The 21,614-nt window shown below is 36.9% G+C and overlaps 2 protein-coding genes across 6 annotated transcripts in view; one reads left to right on the top strand and one right to left on the bottom strand.

Annotated features, from left to right (window-relative positions):
- rad9b (RAD9 checkpoint clamp component B) overlaps positions 1–21,614 on the top strand; it is a 105,502-nt gene that overhangs the window by 69,336 nt on the left and 14,552 nt on the right. The window contains exons 12-13 of one of the 3 annotated variants that reach the window (XM_073909662.1): positions 807–910; positions 5,420–6,189. In XM_073909662.1, the coding sequence (XP_073765763.1) occupies positions 807–910; positions 5,420–5,433 (118 nt within the window). In that variant the 3' untranslated portion in view covers positions 5,434–6,189. Of the gene's footprint in view, positions 1–806; positions 911–5,394; positions 6,190–21,614 lie in introns of those variants that run through there. The other 2 variants (XM_073909659.1, XM_073909660.1) reach the window with 2 other exon arrangements.
- The window catches only part of myl2b (myosin, light chain 2b, regulatory, cardiac, slow), a 271,503-nt gene that overhangs the window by 242,211 nt on the left and 7,678 nt on the right, over positions 1–21,614 (bottom strand). The window contains 6 exon segments of one of the 3 annotated variants that reach the window (NM_001040045.1): positions 3,303–4,708; positions 6,722–6,770; positions 11,582–11,660; positions 14,067–14,171; positions 14,255–14,330; positions 19,630–19,719. In NM_001040045.1, coding sequence (NP_001035134.1) covers positions 4,604–4,708; positions 6,722–6,770; positions 11,582–11,660; positions 14,067–14,171; positions 14,255–14,330; positions 19,630–19,719 — 504 coding nt within the window. In that variant the 3' untranslated portion in view covers positions 3,303–4,603. 3 annotated transcript variants of the gene reach the window in all.

The following is a 21,614-nucleotide window of genomic DNA, read 5'->3' as shown; positions in this document are numbered from 1 at the left end:
TAAGTCCTTTACTCATGCAGTAGGTGGGAGTAAAGTACCAGTTTTGTTTTCGTTCAAAGTAAAAAATCTCAGCATAGGCTCATTCTGAAAACGTAGCCCTATATACATTTCTGGAGATTGTGAATTATGTAGCCAGAAGTACAGTTGAAGTCAGAATTATTAGCCCCCTTTTGATTTTATTTTATTTTTTTAAATATTTCCCAAATGATTTTTAACAGAGCAAGGAAATTTTCACAGTATGTCTGATAATATTTTTTCTTCTGGAGAAAGTCTTATTTGTTTTATTTCGGCTAGAATAAAAGCAGTTATTAATTTTTTACAAACCATTTTTGGGACAAAATTATTAGCCCCTTTAAGCAATTTTTTTTCTCGATAATCTACAGAACAAACCATTGTTATACAATAACTTGCCTAATTACCCTGACCTATCTAGTTAACCTAATTAACCTAGTTAATCCTTTAAATGTCACTTTAAGCTGTATAGAAGTGTTTTGAAAAATATCAAGTAAAAAATTATTTACTGTCATCATGGCAAAGATAAAATAAATCAGTTATTAGAAATAGTTTTTTAAAACAATTATGCTTAGAAATGTGCTGAAACAATCTTCCCTCCATTAAACAGAAATTGGTGAAAAAAATAAACAGGGGCGCTAATAATTCAGGGGGGCTAATACTTCTGACTTCAACTGTATGTATAGCTGCATTTCGTCTTTAAAACGAACGCTACTGGGTGGTATTGCCGTTCTTTTTCGTGCTTACCCGCTGACCGCTTACCTCAGTATGAGCTGCTTTCTCTCTGTTTCCAGTTTTTCTAGTGGCTTGCAACATACGTCAGCAGACTTGAGACGCAGAGAGGTGTTGACCGTGATCACGGGGTTTGAGTCCGGAAATAAACGGTTCCAGAAAGGAGGTAAAACTAAAACAAAACGCAAAAAATAAAATAAACAAGTAAATAAAAGGGTGAGAATGTGGTCAAATCTGAAACCGTGGTAATAATCAGGGGGCTTTTCTTTTTCTGGATTGCTTTTGAAAACATTGTCGGTTGGGTTTATGGAAGTGGGTGGGCATGTCAATCAGTGCTTTTGAAAACACTATCGGTTGGATTAAAGGAAGGAGGGTGGGTCAGTCCACAGCAGCCTTTGGAGGATGTACGCAGGAAGAGCAGGCGCGAATGGCACTCACTAGAGAATTTTGAGATCTGAAAAGGCATACACAGCAGCCTCTGGCGGATTTGCAAAAACAAAACTGCAAAAAAAGAAAGAAATAAAGAAAGAAATAAATCCTCCTGGGACATTTGGCGCTAAAATATATTTAGGTTTACGTTTTCAGAATGAGCCTGGGTTGAAAAATCTTTATCTGCAAGTTATTGACCTTATACAGGGCGAAGCAGTGGCACAGTAGGTAGTGCTGTCACCTCACAGCAAGAAGGTCGCTGGGTTGCTGGTTCGAGCCTCGGCTCAGTTGGTGTTTCTGTGTGGAGTTTGCATGTTCTCCCTGCGTTCGCGTGGGTCTCCCCCACAGTCAAAAGACATGCGGTACAGGTGAATTGGGTAGGCTAAATTGTCCGTGTGTGTGGATGTTTCCCAGAGATGGGTTGCGGCTGGAAGGGCATCCACTGCGTAAAAAACTTGCTGGATAAGTTGTCGGTTCATTCTGCTGTGGCGAGCCCAGATTAATAAAGGGACTAAGCAGACAAGAAAAATTAATGAATGAATGACCTTATACACCAATTTGAATCTTTTTGGTCTGAGACTTCCACCCTCATTTACTTCTGTTGATTTTTTTTGTTTTGTTAAAAACAGCTTGTTCTGCTGCTTGATGCTGCAAACTGCTATTTTCTTATTATGTGTGAATGAGTGTGTATGGGTGTTTCCCAGTAATCGGCTGCAGCTGGAAGGGCATCTGCTGTGTAAAACATGTGCTGCGACCCCTGATAAATAAAGGACAAAAGCTGCATCCCAAATCGCATACTTATGCACTATTCTACGCCATTTTGTAGTATAAATAGTGTAAGTAGTGTGTTCACACTGAAAGCTCTAACAATAATAAGTGCACTTTAAATACCCAGATGATGCACTCATTCAGCCGGTAAAATGAAGTGTGTAATGATGGACACTTCACGCACTCAACGACTGCAGGTTTGCTCACGTAGCGGAAGAGGCGGAGGCCGGGTAACCTCTGATTGAGTCCGATTGGAGCAGCCCATATCGAAACCAGCCGGCCGTCACCGATTGGGCCACATGCTTAACATGTATTATTATTATCACTATTGTCATCATCACCATCATCATCATCATCATCACCAAATTTAACATATTGCAAGAGATAAAAGCTGCATGCATGTAAAAACTATACATATAAAAAAAAAAAAAAAAAAAAAAAAAAAAACCTGACCGGCCCACATTTAAAAAATGGTCCGGCCCTTCTGGCATATGCCAGAATTGCCAGATGGCCAGTCCGCCCTGGGCGGAGCTATCGGGCGCACATGTTGGATAACTTTATTTATTTTGGATGGTGAAGGCAAATTTCTCCTGCGAGATTGATTATAGCGCCTCCCGATGGTGAATGCGGTTATACTCATGGCAGGTGTTATTTGATAGTTTGGTCATTTATTTCACTGATTTGGCAACCGTTAAACGTCATTAGGGAAACGGTTTGAATTTCCGCTTAGTAAAAAAACATTAGTGTGCCATTTGGGACGACACTACATACATATACTGTGCTGTTGAGTGTGTAAGTGCGTAACTTAAGTACATAGTGCATGAGTGTATAGTGTGGCATTTGAGATGCAGCTTAAGACAAAGGAAAATGAATGAATGATTGCTGAATGTCATTCATAAGATCTAGTGTCTAATATACAATTGAAGACAACATAATTAGCATTATTAAATGTGAAATTTTTGTTTTTTATGAATATTTGTGATGTTTAAAAAAAATCACAGTATCTCCTATTTAGTCTTGTTTCTTTTAGTTTGCCCAGAATATAAAAAAGTATAATAAAAAAATTAATCACACTTAATTTACATAAATTTGTATTTACAAAATTTATACATGTATATTTAGTGTATTTTTTATATATATGTATAAATGCAATCACATACTGTACATAAAATACAAAACTATACCAAATATATATTTATGTAGCCTATTCTTAGATGAGAGGTATTTGTTATTTGTTTTCTGTGTTTTAGTTATTTATGTGTTGCGTGATCTGTCATTTTTAATTGTTAGGGTTAGGGTTGTACAAAGACGAATAAACTGAAACTGAAAATAAAAATCCTGAAACCAACTCCAATAATAAATACATTTCAGTAGGATTTGGTTTAATGGTTCAGTTCAGAAATAAAATACAGATTGCTGTACACATTTGTTAGATCATACACTCAGAACTGTATCTGAGAAAGTCCAGGGGCCTCATGTACGAAGACTTGCGTTGAAATCATACTAAAACATTGAGTTAGCACAAAGCTGTAAATGTGCGTACGCATTAAAAATTTCAGATGTATGAAACACTGCGTACGCCGAATCCCACGCATATTCTCAGGGGCGGACTGGCCATCTGGCAATTCTGGCAAATGCCAGAGGGGCCGGACCAATTTTTAAATGTGGGCCGGTCAGTTTTTTTTTTGTTTTGTTTTTGTTTTTAAGTGCAGAAAGCTTTTTTCTCTTGCTAGATGTGATATTATGATGATTATGATAAAAATAATAACAATAATAATAAATGTTAAGCATTTGGCCCAATCGGCAACTGCCCCCTGGTTTCAAGATGGGCCGACCCAATTCAAGGTTACCCGGACATAATCAAAATTGGGCAAGAATGTCATAATATTTCACCATCTTTACACCAAAATAAATAGTTATTGTGCGTGTCCGTGGGTGGGGTTGTGTTGGTGTGGTAATGTGGGCTGGTGTGGCAACAGTGCCAGGGCTGAATTTTTGTCTCAGTCCGCCCCTGCATATTCTCTTTGTACATCTGAATGAACGTGAAACTGAGCGCATGTGCATGAGCGCAAAACCCCTCCCTGCCTCCTCCCCCGTATGAATATGCTAATTACTATACTTTGGCAAAACCCAACGAAAAAGCAATGGTAAAAGCAAGCAAGAAGAGAAACTTTGAACAGAATGTGAATTGGAGGTTCTGCAAATTTGTCCTCCGGAATTAACAACAAAAGAAAAAATAGAGTGGGAAAGTTTAGCTGATGCGGTTAACACAGTTGGGTCTGAACAACGCACTGAGTGGATTAAAAAAGAAATAGTGCAATGTAAAGGTGTACAATTTTGTAGTGGCTTTAGCTGCATGAGTGGCGTAGCTCGTAAACCCTTCTCATACAGCTGCCATTACACGGCTCAAAAACACTTTGTAGAGAGCAATTTAACACTACTGCCTCTAGGAGTCGCCAATGGAAATAAAACAGACACACAAGAAATGTGCGTCCGCCAGGCATGAAGTTGGCGTGGACCAGCGCACATTCCCACGTTCATTTCATCGTTTGTAAATCAAAACGTGAGCGTGAAACCTGGCGTACGCAAAGTTTTTTTGCGTACGCAGCATTGATACATGAGGCCCCTGGTGTTTAAATGAGCATTGTTGAAAGTGAGAGATTCACTCTTGGTCTTTCTCCTCCCCGTGAGTGATGATGTACACCAGATTCTTGTAGTCCAGATTTCCAGCAGCGTCTGGAGGAAAAGCGCTAAACATCTGCTCCATCTGAGGAAAGATCGAACAGAAATGTGACCCTGGACCACAAGACCATCTTAAATCATAAGAGTACATTTTTGGAAGTTGAGATATTGAAAGCTGAATAAATAAGCTTTTCGTTGATGCACAATATCTGGCCAAGAAACAACTTTAATATAAAATAATAAGAAATATTGCCTTTAAACCTCAATTGACCCCCTAAAAAAATCAGGTTCCTTCCTCTTCATAATGACCCCAAACTTTTACAGGGCAATTGTGGATACTTGTGCTTATTTACTACACAAACATGCAGCTATGCCATAATTTGCAATCCAGGCTCATTGTGGATACATTCCCAGGTTTTCATTTTTGGGGACAGTGAAATGCGTAAGTGAAGATGTGTCTGCTCACAGTTTTTGCTTTTGCAAATTCACCAGAGGCCACTGTGTACGCTTTTGATGGACTTAAATTTCTCTGGCGTGTCCTCTTCTCATGTAAATCCACCAGAAGGGCGCAATATACACTTCAGCCAACCAGGCAAGTTTCCTGTCGACTGACTGACTGACCGACTGACTCACCCATACTCTTCCCTAAACCCAACTGATAGCCTTTTTAAAAGCAAAATGAGTGACTTTACCACATTTTCAGCCTGTTGTTTATATATATATTTATTTATTTTTGCTTTTGTTTTACCTGGTTTCTGGAACCATTCTTAGTCGGACTCGAACCCTTTTGTTGCAGTCAACTCCACCTAGTGTCCATCGGCAAATGAGGCGAGCCACTGAGCAAACTGGTAACACCGGAAAAGCTGTCCACACAATGGTACGAGGTTGGCGGAATAGCGCAAAAAGTAACAGAAGCTATTGTGGCATGATACCACCCCGTTTTAGAGATGAGATACAGCCAGATGTACCTCTGGGTACATATTTTGCGTCACCTGAAATGTAGACAGGGGTATGTATTCGCAATGAGCACGTGCTGATAATTTGGCTCATGAAAATAATTTTTAAATCTAAGAAATCATTGTCATTCTGACCTAAATTAAATATAAACTGTTTCTGGATGTTGGCTCATATTGCAGGGATAGAATACTGCCATCTGCAGGATAAAGAAAAAACCTTAAGAATTATCGTTAAAAAATGAAAATGCAGTTTCCACATATATCCAGCAGGGGTCAATAGAGACTCTTTTGTTTTCAGGTTATTTTTTATGCTTCGGAAAACTTTTCTTCACAAATTTATGATATATAGTCACAAAATCCCCCCTCCCTTCTTCACCTTCATCACCCAGAATTTCATTCCCCTGAAATGAAGGAACATTAAAATAAAAATAGGGAACTGCCTCTGAGGTCGCCCTGACACTGTGGGCCAGTTAAGGGTTAAAGTAGGTCAAATTAAGCTCTTAGCAATGCATATTACTAATCAAAAATTGCATTTTTATATATTTACAGTAAGAAATTTACATCTCCATGAAACATGATCTATACAAAATATTCAAATGATTTTTGCCACAAAAGAAAAATATTTTCAAATATATTATATTTAATATATAAATAATGTATACATTAAAAATCATATATAATATTTGTTCAATACAATGAAAAATCAAAAAAGATAAACTGGATTTACTAAACTAACTTAATAATTAATTAAAAATTTACTAAACTAAACAGGTAAGTGGTTGATAATTTATTTGGGCTGATTTTAAACAAACAAATAAGGTTAAACATTATTAAATGTATTTTTTTTTTAAATTCAGCCCAAATAAATTATTTGCAGCCGCTTGCCTTAAAATTTTTTTTTTCAGTGTGTCAAAAATATACCTGTGCAAAAAAAGACTAATTTTGTGGTCCAGGGTCACAAATATTATTATGATGTTTCTATTGTTAGCTGATGTTTACACAGTGTGGATTTCGAAGTTTGTTCTCACGATCTATAGACAAACACAATATAATGTCATCATTCATGTAGAATTCAACTGCCATTGTGACATACGCTCAGCTGAAGTGTTGGACATAAAACAAATAATCTCAAGATGTCAAACCTCTTCTGGAGAGAATCTGTCCGCTTGTGTTGTCAACATCCGTGACAAACTGAGAAAAGAGACAAACTCGGGTTTAACCTTTCGAAATAATCGATTCACCTCTGGCAAACACAGGCATTAGACAGTCTACATGTACGGTATCTATTATTGTAATAACCTATATCATATCATAGCTGAGTAAGTTACTTCAAAATCCTCTTTAATTATTAATTACATTATTATAATAGTATTTGAATGATGTTTTGAATTATTGTGTCTGAAAATGTTCCTTAATTATATACGTAAAATTATATACGTATTAATTGAATACGTAGTTTAAATGCTTGAATCAATACTATTTAGAATTCCTATAAATCTCAACTCTTACTTCAAATATAATTTAATTCTTTAAATGTGGATCAAACAGGATCTTTTAGCTTTATTAAAATCACTTAACACTTATAATGTTGTATCAAAAACACAAAATGTTCAGAGTAATGACACCATATTTACATTCATTCGTTTGTTCGTTTGTTCGTTCGTTCGTTCGTTCGTTCGTTCGTTCGTTCGTTCATTCATTCATTCATTCATTCATTCATTCATTCATTCATTCATTCATTCATTCATTCATTTATTTATTCATTTTCCTTCGGCTTAGTCCCTATTTATCAGCGGAATGAACCACCAACAATTCCAGCTTATGTTTTACACAGTGGGTGCCCTTCCAGCCACAACTCTGCCCTGGAAAACACCCAAACACACTCATTCTCACACACACTGATACACTACGGCCAATTTAGTTCATCCAATTCACCTATAGCGCATGTGTTTAGACTGTGGGGGAAACCGGAGCACCCAGAGGAAACCCACGCCAACATGAGGGGAACATGCAAACTCCACGCAGCTGCTAACCACTGAGCCACCTTGCTGGATATTTCATACAAACTAGTCAATATTTTTTTTCAGTTAATAGTTTCTTAAGGTGGTACGGTGGTTCAGTGGTTAGCACTGTCGGCTCACAGGAAGAAGGTAACTGTTTCGAACCCAAGCTGGGTCAGCTGGCATTTCTGTGTGGAGTTAGTATGTTCTCCTCGTGTTGGCGTGGATTTCCTCCTGTGCTCTGGTGTCCCCCACAGTCTAAACACATGCGCTATCGGTAAAAAACTAAATTGCCCGTAGTGTGTGAGAGAGTGTATGGGTGTTTCCCAGTACAGGGTTGCGGCTTGAAGGGCATCAGCTGCGTAAAAAACATATGCTGGAATAGTTGGCAGTTCATTCCGCTGTGGCGACCTCTGAAATAGAGACTAAGTCAATCTTATCTTAAGCTTTTACTGGGGCACTTTTTTGTCTCCCCATGCCGCCCCCAGCAACATCGCCCAGGGTGATCACCCATATTACCCGTGCCTAAATCTGCTAATGCCTATGTTCATTGAGAAATGAATAAAATATATTTATTTTCAAAATGTGGTGTACTCGATTATGCTGAGCACTGTATGTGCTGTATTTAATGCAAGTACATAATAAGTAACCATATTTAAATGACCTAAAAATTTATTTGGTTAACAAAACACACACACAAAAGACTTCAGACTTAATGTTAAGTCAACTTAACAAGCTGTTTAGTCAGCATTTTTACAGTGTGTGTTTTTACAGAATCTATTTAATACAGAACTGTTGAATTAATGTACACTTCACTTCAAATACTCTTCATTATTATTACACGTAAATATTTCGTTTGGAAAGACATTATATACTGTAAAACTGCAGGTTAAATATACCGCCGGCACTTTACACAACTCCTTAAAGATACAACAGCCTTATAGAAAAAGCAACAGCATTCAATAAGCAACATTTTCCAAATTTAAATGAGCTTTTGTTTTAACCAATACCTCGAATTGATAGAAAACTGGCTATGATCCCCTCAGGTAGACCTCATGTGCTTTATTCAGTGTTAAATGCTAATAATGTGAGTTTAAATGTCACTTCACATGACGTTTATTGCCATACTGAAAGCAGCAGCAGACAGTTCACTTCAGATCTTAAAAATAACTTTAAAACTGTGATTCAAAGCCAACACATATCAGTGATTCAGCTTCTACATGTAATAATGTTAAAGAGGTTTAATTTGTATTCATTAGATTATAAACTTTAGTATTTCATTGGAGTGCAGTAAAAGCACTATTCTCTCCTTCTGAATGGCTGTATTTAAATTTCTGTCGTGTTTCATCTGGTGCAAACAGCCAAATTGCTTATCACTGCAAATCTCGTCACGTAACATGTTGTTAGGACACGGGGTTACAACATAACCTGCTCACCTAATGTTTACTCTCGTAATATTTATAATATTTGCTAATTATTACCCACATGTGGAACTCTGAATCTGCTTCTCATTTCAGAGTTTGCTTATGGCTGTTTCCAGGGCCGGCGCGTCCATAGAGGCGACCTAGGCGGCCGCCTAGGGCGGCAGTATAGAGAGGGTGGCGTCTGCGACACCTCCCTTACCACCTGCGTCCTCAGTTATGTCCGTGACATCTCCCTCACCACCCGCGTCCTCAGATATATTCGCGCATAGACGATAGAATAGAGAGGGCGGCGTCAGCGTCACCTCGTGTCCTCAGTTAACTTATATCCGCGCATAGGGCGTCAGAATAAAGAGCGCAGCGCCCGCGACACCTCTCTCCCTCCCTCCCTCAGCACTTGCGCGTCCTCAGTTATATCCGGGCATAGGGCGGCAGAATAAAGAGCGCAGTGTCTGCGACACCTCCCTCCCTCAGCACCCGCGCGTCCATAGTTATATCCACGCATAGGGCGGCAGAATAGAGAGGGTGGTGTCCGCCAGTCCGCGACACCTCCCTCCCTCCCTCAGCACCCGCGCGTCCTCAGTTATATCCGCGCATAGAGCGCCGGAAAAGAGGTCCGCGACACCTCACTTCATTTTCATAACTGGTCACTTTCGTTTTCACATTGGGGTTGAGGGCGGCGTGATCGCCCTCTGCCTAGAGCGGCAGTTCAGCTTGCTCCAGCCCTGGCTGTTTCTCAATTCCAAGAACGCAGAGAAGGGACATATGTTCTTGAAAAGACCCGTGGTGCTGGGTCACCTCGAAAGAACGAACTCGGTAGACCGCAAGAACAGAGAACGAGTCCTGTGAGAAATGAGATGCTCTCTTCTTTCTGATGGTCACGTGACCTTCACGCGTTTTTAGAGGAAAATTATTTAAACATTACAGCATTCATACAACGATTTCAAGAGTTCACACGTAGATATTGTTTGACCAATCTTAGCAGGTTTGGCATTCTGTCAAGGGAGAGAACCCTGAGCTCAGAGATAATTGAGCGCAGGGCTCCCGCATGTTCCATTAAGCATGTAGGGGGAGTACAAGATCAGGTAGTTCTCGAGAGCTCCCCGTGGTAAAGGAAGATGGAGTGGATGGGGTTTTCTTCGGAAAACGAAGATAAGAGAGTATTTTTTTTAAGCTGGGCTACTTATAGTGAGTTTGGATTAATCTGATTGGCTGACTATTGATTGTAGATGAGAGACAAGCTGCGGTTAATCATATCACGTGCTCCTCTCGAAATTAGTTTGTGAAACTTCACTTATTGTTTTTCCCCTTTTAAAAATATATACCATGCTTAAAGACTTTACAAATATACGTTGCACAACTGGACGCATATACGTTGTTTATGCCTTTATTACGATTTTCATGGTAATGTTTACTTTCACCGTTTCGTTTAGGGAAACTCCTGAGGTAAATAATTTATATGTCTGAACTTTTTTTTACTAAATCTATATAAAATGCTGCGCTTTCTACCTCCAGTCGCAATGACTTCTGGGACTTCTAGAGCGAGTTTAGTGCTCAAGCCTGCATCGATGCGTCCTCGATATCAAGAACACATCTGGGAACTTTCACGCGTCCTCCGTTCTTGCTGTCTTGAGTATTAGAAGTGAACTTTGGCTGTTGATGATGACGTTACACGAGAGCACGAGGACTCAAGATCGCTGAAGAACGCATATTGAGAAACAGCCATGGTCCACTGGAGGTCGCATTTCGGTCACGGACGCATGCTTTGAGAGCCTTCCTGACTGAATGTATGAAATATGCAGTTTTCCACCAAGGCAACCCTGGGTGCGGAAATATAATTGGTTAAAGTGACATTGGTCGTGTTAATTGGCCAAAACAAAGACAGAAAGCCCAGCATGCAACACACATTTTAAAAGCAGAATATCTGTCTTCAGCATTGTCTTTCAGATAAACAAGAGTATTTACCAACACAATCTCACGGCAATTCGTAACTTTTTCATTTAGTGGCTAATTCGTATGAATTCGTACAATCTAATTCGTACAATTTAGTATGATTTGCTCATCCCCCAATGACGGTTGGGGTTAGGGGTGGGGTTAGGTGCCACGCCTCCTTTTTAAAATCGTACTATTCCGTACGACTGAACTCGTACGAATTCGTACGAATTAGCCACTAAACTGGCAAAACGTAAAATACTTACATTTTCTCGTGAGATCAGGCTGGTATTCACTTATGATGTTTCTTAAATATCTGCAAACATATTATAGTATTTTTATGCTTTACAAAAGTCAAAAACTTACATACAGCACCTTTAACGTTTGTGATTTTGACTGTAATGTAATGTAGCACCTTTTGTTAAGATGCTTTGAAAAGTGCTATACAAGTAAACTTGAAGTGAATGTACAGCATTTAAAATAAGAAACCGTTTTTGAAATGACCTAAAAATATAATCCCTTTATTTTTGTCGGTGAAAAAGTTAATTACGGCAACTATAGTTACTTTGCAACTAATTACACCCAACACTGATCATAGATCACAAAACAAAGTAGAAATGAGATGTTATTTAGCTTTAATGAGACTCACAAATCCTTCCTCAAGGTCCCCTTTCCCTCGGGGTCGAACACTTTAAAGGCATTGAGGATGGTCTCCTCTGCATCGGCACCTGCGTGTGTTTTTAAAAGAAGGCAATAGACAATTAGTCTTTCGAGTCCTCAATAAGAAATACTTTGTACAGGATCCCTAGTGGAATTTCTACCGTAATTTTGGATCTGATCCTATGGGAATTTCCACATGCTGTAGGCTAATACAAGAGCCTCCCTATAGACCTATTAGCGTTCCCAGTATGATCCAATTACTCTGCAGGACATCAGAAGGAAAGAAAAGCCCCACTTGTTTCTATTCCAGATTAGGGCTGTGCGATATTAGGAAAAGAAAGCTGACTGATGTTTGGTTTTTCTGCAATATATATTAAGTGATATACAATGAGTTTTACACTGATTGGATGGGTTTGTAGGGGAGTGCATCTGCATTATTATTACACCTCCTTTTTATGGTTGAGGTCCTATCATGCAGAACGTACCAAAGACTCTAGAATACACAAGACATGTCACTCGTATACTTTTCAATGGGGAAAAGTGTAACTGTCAATATGGTGAATGAAGCCCCGCCTTCTAGTACTGGAGCAAATCAGTGATCGCTATATGGTGAATAAAGCCCACCTTCTAGTACAGGAGCCAATCAGCGATTGCTATAGAATGACAATTCTCCGGGGGAGGGGCTTAGACCAGACGTGAGTTTCTGCAGATTTTGTGTGATATGAACATTCAGAAATGAATCTAAATAGACAGTTGTTGTTTAACTTGTTTAAAGAATTTAGCAGATGTTCTGCAGATTTTTTGTTATTCGTAGACGATGTTGTTCTGTTCACTTCATCGAACATGGACCTTCAGCATGCAATGGGGTAGTTTGCTGCCGAGTGGAACGTGGCTGGGATGAGAATCAGCACCTCCAAGTCCGAGGCCATGGTGCTCCACTGGAAAAAGGTGGTTTGTCCTTACCCCAGGTGAAGGAGTTCAAGTATCTTGAGGTTTTGTTCACGAGTAAGGGAAGGATGGAACGTGAGATTGACAGGCGTTTTGCTTCAGCGGCAGCAGTAATGCGGTCGATGTACTGGTCCATTGTGGTAAAGAAGGAGCTGAGCCGAAAGGCAAAGCTTTTGATTTACCAGTCAATCTACGTTCCTACTCTCACCTATGGCATGAGCTTTGGGTCATGACTAAAAGGACATAATCTCAGATAAAATCGGCCGAAATGAGTTTCCTTCACAGGGTGACAGGGCATACCCTTATGGATAGGGTGAGGAGCTCTGTCACCTGGGAGGAGCTCGGACTCGAGGAGAGGGAAGTCTGGGGTTCTCTAAGACTGCTGGCCAATTGACCCGGCCCCAGAAAAGCGGTAGATATTGAATGAATGAATAACTTTCCTGTCGTCTCTAGTCGTCTCAACTTACACCAAACTGACTAAGATATTAAGTTATATTCATTACTTTATACTTAATATATCCCTAAAATAAGTTAAATCAACATAAAAATATTTGTTGCCTTGACTTTTTTTTACAGACCTCTTTTTTTTTGCCAACTGTATATATTAACATTTTGTGCAGATACAATATCATATACATACAGAAATAAGTAATACACTGTTCTGCTTTTTCACAATTAAGTACCAATGACCATCAGAAAAAAATATATAGTAATAAAATGACACAATACATGTAAAAAAATAATAAATAATAAATATATAAACAACAGCAAAAAAAATAAATAAAACTAACTACAAAAATAATTAATAAATAATAATAAAAATATATAAAAAATGTTTTTAAATAAAAAGCTTTATTCCTCTTCTGCTTCAAGATCAATAGTGTCAATATAATTCAACAACTGTTTCCATGTTTTGTAAAAGGATTTTAAAGACCCTTTTAATGAAAACCTAATGTTTTCCAATTTTAAACACAAAAAAAATTATTTTATCCATCTGTCATGTGAAGGTGGAGATGTTTGTTTCCATTTAAGGAGAATAAGCCTCCTAGCCAATAATGTAGTAAAAGCCACAACGTTCTGTATTGTTGAAGGCAAATTTGGCTCAAAAGGAATTCCGATTAGTGCCAGACCTCTTTTTTTAACAGTGTAGTACAAAAGTAAATATGAAATAAACAGCGCTTTATAGTTTTTCGGTGGAGTTTTTCATTATCGAGGTACAAAAATTCAATATATTAAATGTAAAATAACACAGTGTAGTCATTATTGTAAAATAAACACAATTAATCTTCGTTAAAGCTGCAATGCTGCTGTGTAATTTTGTGTGCCCAAATAGTTTAAATTCACTTAAAATCACAGTCACAGGCCAATGTAGCCAATGTAAAAAAAAAAAAACTGGTCTATAATCAGTAGCTTGAAACTTGTCTCATAACAACTGACTAAAACGTTTTCTCACTAGCATCTTTTTCAAGGCAACAAAAAATTCCTACATAATATAAAGCTTCTCAGTAGCACCTCAGCCTCTTTACCTTTAAGCTTCTCTCCAAACATGGTGAGGAAGACGGTAAAGTTGATGGGTCCCGGAGCCTCCTTCAGCATCTCATCCAGCTCCTCCTGTTTGACGTTCAGCCGGCCTGTAGAGGTCAGAGGTCAGACACACACTTCAAACACCAATGCAGAAGGACAGACACATATAGCAGAGATTATTAGAGTCCACCTAAAGCTGCGAACGTGTCCCGCAGGTCATTCTTGTCGATAAAGCCGTCTCTGTTCTGGTCCATGATAGTGAAAGCCTGAGACGGATCAAAAAGAGGCAAAAAAAACTGTGTGTGCGCAGAATGCAGTGTTTGTTAAAGGTGAAACATAACATTCTAGTATCACTAAATAATGTTTTTATCCTTAGAAATTGTATATTTTTTCATATACACTCCCTGACAAAAGTCTTGTCGCCCACACAACTTTTAGGAACAACAAATAACAACTTTACTTCTAGTTGATTATTTGGTATCAGAAGTGGGCAAAGGCAAAAGCCTCTAGATTACACTTATTTTACTAAAATAAATATGATCATGCCTTGATTTTTAATGATTTAATTAGGACAGTAAGGTCTGACTCTGCTGAGACAAAAGTCTTGTCATTAAACAGAAATAATGTCCAGTATAGAATATAAAGTCATGCTGCAGTGGAGACAGAATAAATATTGTGCATGGCTCCCATGAGCTTGGAGGACTGCATCCATACATCTCTGCAATGACTCAAATCACTTATTAATAAAGTCATCTGGAAGGGCAAAGAAAGAGTTCTTGCAGGACTCCCAAAGTTCATCAAGATTCTTTGGATTCATCTTCAATGCCTCCTCCTTCATTTTACCCCAGACACGCTCAATAATGGTTATGTTTGGTGACTGGGCTGGCCAATTCTGGAGCACCTTGAACTTCTTTGCTTTCAGGAGCTTTGATGTGGAGGCTGAAGTATGAGAAGGAGCGCTATCCTACGGAAGAATTTGCCCTCTCCTGTGGTTTGTAATGTAATGGGCAGCACAAATGTCTTGATATCTAAGGCTGTTGATGTTGGCATCCACTCCGCAGATCTCTCGAACACCCCCATAGTGAATGTAACCCCAAACCAAGATTTTTCCTTCACCAAACTTGACTGATTTCTATGAGAATCTTGGGTCCATGCGGGTTCCAGTAGGTCTTCTTCAGTATTTGTGATGATTGGGATGCAGTTCAACAGACCTTCTGCCACTTTTCCAAATGATCAACTAGAACTAGAAGTCAAGTTATTATTTATTTGCACTTTCAACTGGGATCATCAATATTGTAAACATCTGACAATATTAGATTTTTCTGCATTGTATGTTGATATACTAGTACAATTTCATGAGTTGACTTGAATGCATATATTTGGAAAGAGTTAATTAATTTGGATTGATTATGATGATTTTGTATTGGAGGGAATCATGTATAAAATAATAAACACATTGCAAGCATTATTAAATACAACAGAGTAAAGATAAAAGTGAAATAATCAGTGCTTTATGGTTTCTGGAAAGCCTGACAATGTTTAATAAAATTACACTACATAGTCTTCATTATATAAAGTAATTTAGTTCAATATTAAATTAAATTAAATTAAAATAATTTTAATTTAATTTAATTTAATTTAATTTAATTTAATTTAATTTAATTTAATTTAATTTAATTTAATTTAATTTAATTTAATTTAATTTAATTTTTTATTTATTTTATTTATTTTATTTTATTTTATTTTATTTTATTTTATTTTATTTTTTATTTTATTTTATATTATTTTATTTTTTCTTTTCTTTTCTTTTTTATTTTATTTTATTTTATTTTATTTTTTATTTTATTTTATTTTATATTATTTTATTTTTTCTTTTCTTTTCTTTTTTTCTTTTCTTTTATATTTTCTTTTCTTTTCTTTTCTATTTTATTGTATTTTATTTTATTTTATTTTATTTTATTTATTTTTTTATTTTATTTTATTCCACAGGGTCAATATAAATGGCTGGGCTGCTATGCCAAACCTTTGGTCACTTGTGCCAATGCCAAATGTCAGTTTCACTGGTGCCAGCAATAAAAATCTTGAGCTGTTGACAATGTGAAACATGCATTGTTCTCTGAGGAGTCCACCTTCACTGTCTTTCCCACATCCGGGAGAGTTATGGTGTTGACTAGAGAAGCCACAAAGAAGCGTAGCACTCAGAATATTGATGCCCAGAGTGAAGCATGGGGTGTGGATCAGTGATTGTTTGGGCTGCAACATCATGGCATTCTCTAGGCCCAATACTTGGGCTAGATTGGCACATCACTATGGGCACAATTCTGGAGGACCATGTGCACCCAATGGTTCAAACATTGTATCCTGAAGGTGGTGGTGTGTATCAGGTAGATAATGCACTAATACACACAGCAAGAGTGGTTTGATGAACATGAAAGTGAAGTTGAACATCTGCCATGGCCGATGTTAAATATTATTGAGCCACTTTGAGGTGTTTTGGCGGAACGTATCTGAAAACGTTTTCCTCTACCTTTTGCATATTCCTCTATTTGTCGAGTGACAGTATTTACGTTTTAAAAACTCATATTCATTTATCAGAATCAGAATCAGTTTTATTGCCAAGTGTGCTTCACACGCACAAGGAATTTGTTTTGGCTACAGAAGCTTCCAGTGACCATAAAGTGACAACACACATATAGAAAAAAATACGATAAACATTAAACAGAGATGCAGTTAGTCAAAGAAAATCTGGATGTTGAGTTGTATGTACTGATTTGTTATAAATGTACAGGTACAAATGCGAATGGAGAAAGTATTGCATTGTAAACTGTTATAAGGTGCTGTGTACAAGTGCGTATGAGAAAGTATTGCACATGTTTATTGCACAGTAGGGGACTCTTTAACTGTTCGTGAGGTAGATGGCCTGAGAAAAGAAACTTTTCCTGTGTCTGGCTGTTTTTGTGCTCTGAAGCGTCGACTAGACGGTATCAGTTTGAACAGGTAGTGTGCTGGGTGCGAGGTGTCCAGAGTGATTTTGCAAGCCCTTTTACTCACTCTGGAAGAGTACAGTTCTTGAAGTGTAAGAAGAGTAGGGCCAGTGATGCGTTCAGCAGTCTGGACTATTGATCAAAATGATTAAAAGCGATTTTAATCAAAATGATCTCTCTTTAGTTACAAGACATTTGGACTTATATTTAAGTGATATATTTAATATTAATCAGCTTTTTTGTAACGAACGAACCAACGAACGAACGAACGAACGAACGAACGAACGAACGAACAAAAACCCCTCTATCATTCTCAGATGGGATGGTGGGCCAAATTGTTATGTTCTAAAGCTAGGCGTTTCCGTTTCATTGTCCAACCCTTGTACATATATTAAGAAATACTGTGAAAATGTTCTTGCTCTGTTAAACATCACTTGGAAAATTATGGGAAAAAAATGTCATAATAATTTTGGCTTTAACTCTGCTTTGTTTAAGTAATACTTTGATTATCTTCTCATGTGATTGGGCATCTTTTTGGCTCTTGGTGACTGTTTATGTGGGCTTTGTTTTAAAAACAGGCTAAAAATATTTCTTAAGCACTGTCTGGACTTATGTCTTGAAATGGTTTTGTACTTACATTCTAATACCCTCAAATATGCTTATTTAGACTTAAGTCCTGCTAAAAATGAAAATCCTGTTATTATGTACTCGACAAAACCACAAACCAAAACTGGTGCATCACATTTAATCACAGCTCAAACAAGTTCTAAATCTGAACAGGGTTTCAGAGCTTTACTGGGTGAGAAAGATTACCATATCTGTAAAAACAGCCATCTATTTCTCACCAAAGACATAGGACTTTAGGAGACTTGTTATGTGAACTGTGCATATATTTCCAGACTGATTTGATATACTGTTTTGTGAGTGTGTAAAGTGCAAAAATAACAACAAACAAGTTGGAATGACATTTTTTAGCAACTATCTTTAGTTAGAAGTCAGATATTTGCATCCTATAATATGCGATGCATCATATTTAGCAGATCTTCCTCTGTTAATATATTTATAGTTACTGTAAATCTTCATCACTTTGGTTTGTTTGTGCAAAAAAGACAGACTGAAAGGAAGAGGGAGAGACGGGTTGTATTTGTCTATACACTCTCATCACTGTTATCTCGAATCAGTGTCATGCTTATTTAATTTTATTTTATTTTATTTTATTTTATTTAATTTTATTTTATTTTATTTTATTTTATTTTATTTTATTTTATTTTATTTTATTTGTGCATCCTCATAATCTTTAATCAAAAGGATCTTTCTTTAGTTAGAAGACATTTAAATTTAATTAAAATGTTTTATTTATTTAGTTTATTATTATTATTTGTGCATCCTTGTAATATTTAATTAAAACGATTATTCTTTAGTTAGTAGTTATACATTTTATGTTGTTTATTTTAATTTGTGCATCCTCATAATCTTTAATCAAAATGATCATTCTTTAGTTAAAGTCTGACCTTTTAATTAAATTAAATTAAATTTAATTAAATTTAATTAAATTTAATTTAATTTAATTTAATTTAATTTAATTTAATTTAATTTAATTTAATTTAATTTAATTTAATTTAATTTAATTTAATTTAATTTGTGCATCCTTATATAATATTTAATCAAAATTATCTTTTTTTAGTTAGAAAACATTTTAATTTAATTTAACTGAAGTTTAAAATTTAATTTTGTTTAATTGTAACTGTGCATCCTTGTAATCATTAATCAAAATGATCGTTTTTTAGTTAGTCAGACATTTTAATTTAATTTTATTTTATTTAAATTATTTTTTTTATTTAACTTTATTTAAGTTTATGTAATTTGATGTAATCTTTATTTATGCATCATTGTAATCTTTAAATAAAGTGATTCTTATTTGGTTAGAAGTCAGACATTTTAGTTTTTTTTTTATCAAATTTTTTTTGCTTTATTTATTTTATTTGTGCATCTTTGTAATCGTTTAATCAAAATCTTTCTTTAGTCAGAATTCAGACATTTTATTTTATTTTATTTTATTAGTGCAGCTCTGAGGTCAGATATTTGCATCCTATAATGCGTGATGCATCAAATTCAGCAGATCTCCCTCTGTTTATATTTTTATAGTTCCTGTAATTCTTCATCACTTGGGTTTGTTTGTGCTAAAAAGACTCTGAAAGAAAGAAAGAGAAAGAGAGAGAGAGAGAGACGGGTTGCATTTGTCTACACACTCTCTCATCACTGCCATCTCGGATCAGTGTCACGCTTATCCTGTTTGTCCTGATCTTTTTACAGCCGCTTTGAGACCAGAGAAAACGTCTGTCCTGCCGCATTTTTCACGCAACATTCATGGGTTTGACAGCAGGTTCGAGTGAGTGTTTGTTCAGGGCCTAAATCTGTGCTAATCGTTTCTGACACCTTCTGAATTATTCACTAGTGATGATGAGCACTGACATGTTGCAGGAATCTCGCTTGTAGATGCTCAATAATATCACTGCTGAAAGTGTCACCATAAAGACAATTGTCAGAGCAATTAGAGTCAAATGGCGTGCTCGGTTTGTACCTCTTTGAACTCCTGGATCTGAGCTTGTTCGAACATGGAGAAGACGTTGGAGTTGGCTCCTTCGGCCCGCTTCTTTGCCTTTTTGGGTGCCTGTAATGATATATTACATATATACACACAGTTAAAGTCAGAATTATTAGCCCTCCTGTGTATTTTTGTCCTCAATTTCTGTTTAACGAAGAGATTTTTTCAGCACATTTCTAATCATAATAGTTTTAATAACTCATTTTTAATGACTGATTTATTTTATCTTTGCTATCATGACAGTAAATAATATTTGACTAGATATTTTCAAGACACTTCAATACAGCTTAAAGTGACATTTAAAGACTTAACTAGGTTAATTAGGTTAACTAGGCAGGTTAAAATAATTGGGCAAGTCATTGTATATCAATGATTTGTTCTGTAGACAATCGAGGACTAATAATATTGACCTTAAAATGTTTTTTTTTATTATTAAAAACTGCTTTTATTCTAGCCAAAATAAAACAAATAAGAATTTCTCCAGAAGAATAAATATTATAGGAAATACTGTGAACAATTCTATGCTCTGTTCAACATAATTTGGGAAATACATATTTCAAGAATTTAGATACTGCTTGACTATTTAAGCTAGTTTGGCATGCTGTACCGGGAGAGAACCCTGAGCTCGGTGATAGATGAGCCCAAGGCTCCTGCCTGGTCAATAAGCATTAGGAGGGATATGAGATCAGGTAGTTCTCGATAGCTCCCCAAAATAAATCACTGTTTGCGCTAGTTTGTAGGTGCTTGTGACTTTAACTTTTGTTGCATAGTTTTTGAGTGTGGGAGGAAACCGGAGTACCCGGAGAAAACCCACGCGAACACGGGGAGAACATGCAAACTCCGCACAGAGAGTATCGGTTGGCTCAGCTTTGAACCAATGACCTCCTTGCTGTGGGGCAACAGTGCTAGCCACCGAGTCGCCCAAACTGAGGAGGAGGGAGAAGGGAAGTATGGGGGGGGTTTCCAAAACGAAGATGAGGAATGAAGTTTAGGCTGGGTATTTATATTGAATTTAGAGTGATCCGATTGGCTAGTTAGTGATTAGTGATAGGGATCAGCTGTAGTCAATTCTATCACGTGCTCCTCTCGAAATTAGTTTGGGAGACTTCACTTAAAAAAATGGAAAGTTACAGGGAGGCTAATAATTTTGACTTCAACTGTATGCACACTGGTTAATTAAAAGTATACAGTGGCACATCTGTACTGTTTATTCTAAACAAGAAAGCAAGTAAAAAAAATTATAATCATAATTCTGCAGAAACCCTCTTAAAGCCACAGTACACTGTCAGAAATCAAGGTATGGAAGCTGTCACTGGGTGATACCTTTTTAAAAAGTAAACGCTGGAGATGATACGGCCCTGTTCAGTAAACAGTTGACTCTTGTTTATCTGAAAAGTAATGCTGAAGTTAGTTATTGTGCTTTGAAGGTGTGTTTTCCGTGTCGGGAACGTCTGTCTTTGTTTTGGTCATTTAACCAAGTCTCAGTTCTAAAGTTCAATCTCAAACAGTTTATTTCATATTCAAGATCAGAGGTGAACTATCTGCTGCTGCTTTCAGTAGTATGACAATAAACGCCATGTGAAATGCACATAATTTCACATAATCATACTTATTAGGGCTGTAACATGCCAATGCATTCATTTAATTCGGCTATACAGTTGTATTATTGTTAATATGTTTGTCAGTTGAGATGTTTGGCACAGATGTTATGTATTTGATGCATATAAACCTTGATTGAAACATAATCAGACCGCGATAGTCCACCCCCCCCAACTTCTAACCCACACCGGTGCGTTGTAAAATTGACAACCGTTGACCGGTCCGCGGTAATAAAAAGGTTGGGGACCACTGTTTTAAAGAACAGTGTTGGAGATTTAGCTCCCCTTTAAAGGGCACGTAGTTTACCCCTTTTTTATGATTTAATATTAATATTATGGCTCTTCTGAGTGTGCCAGTTTTGG

This window comes from Danio rerio, chromosome 8 (genome assembly GCF_049306965.1).
Source record: "Danio rerio strain Tuebingen ecotype United States chromosome 8, GRCz12tu, whole genome shotgun sequence".
NCBI classification, from domain to species: domain Eukaryota; kingdom Metazoa; phylum Chordata; class Actinopteri; order Cypriniformes; family Danionidae; genus Danio; species Danio rerio.
The sequence above is the reverse complement of the archived record's forward strand: the minus strand, read 5'-3'. Positions and strand labels throughout refer to the sequence as shown.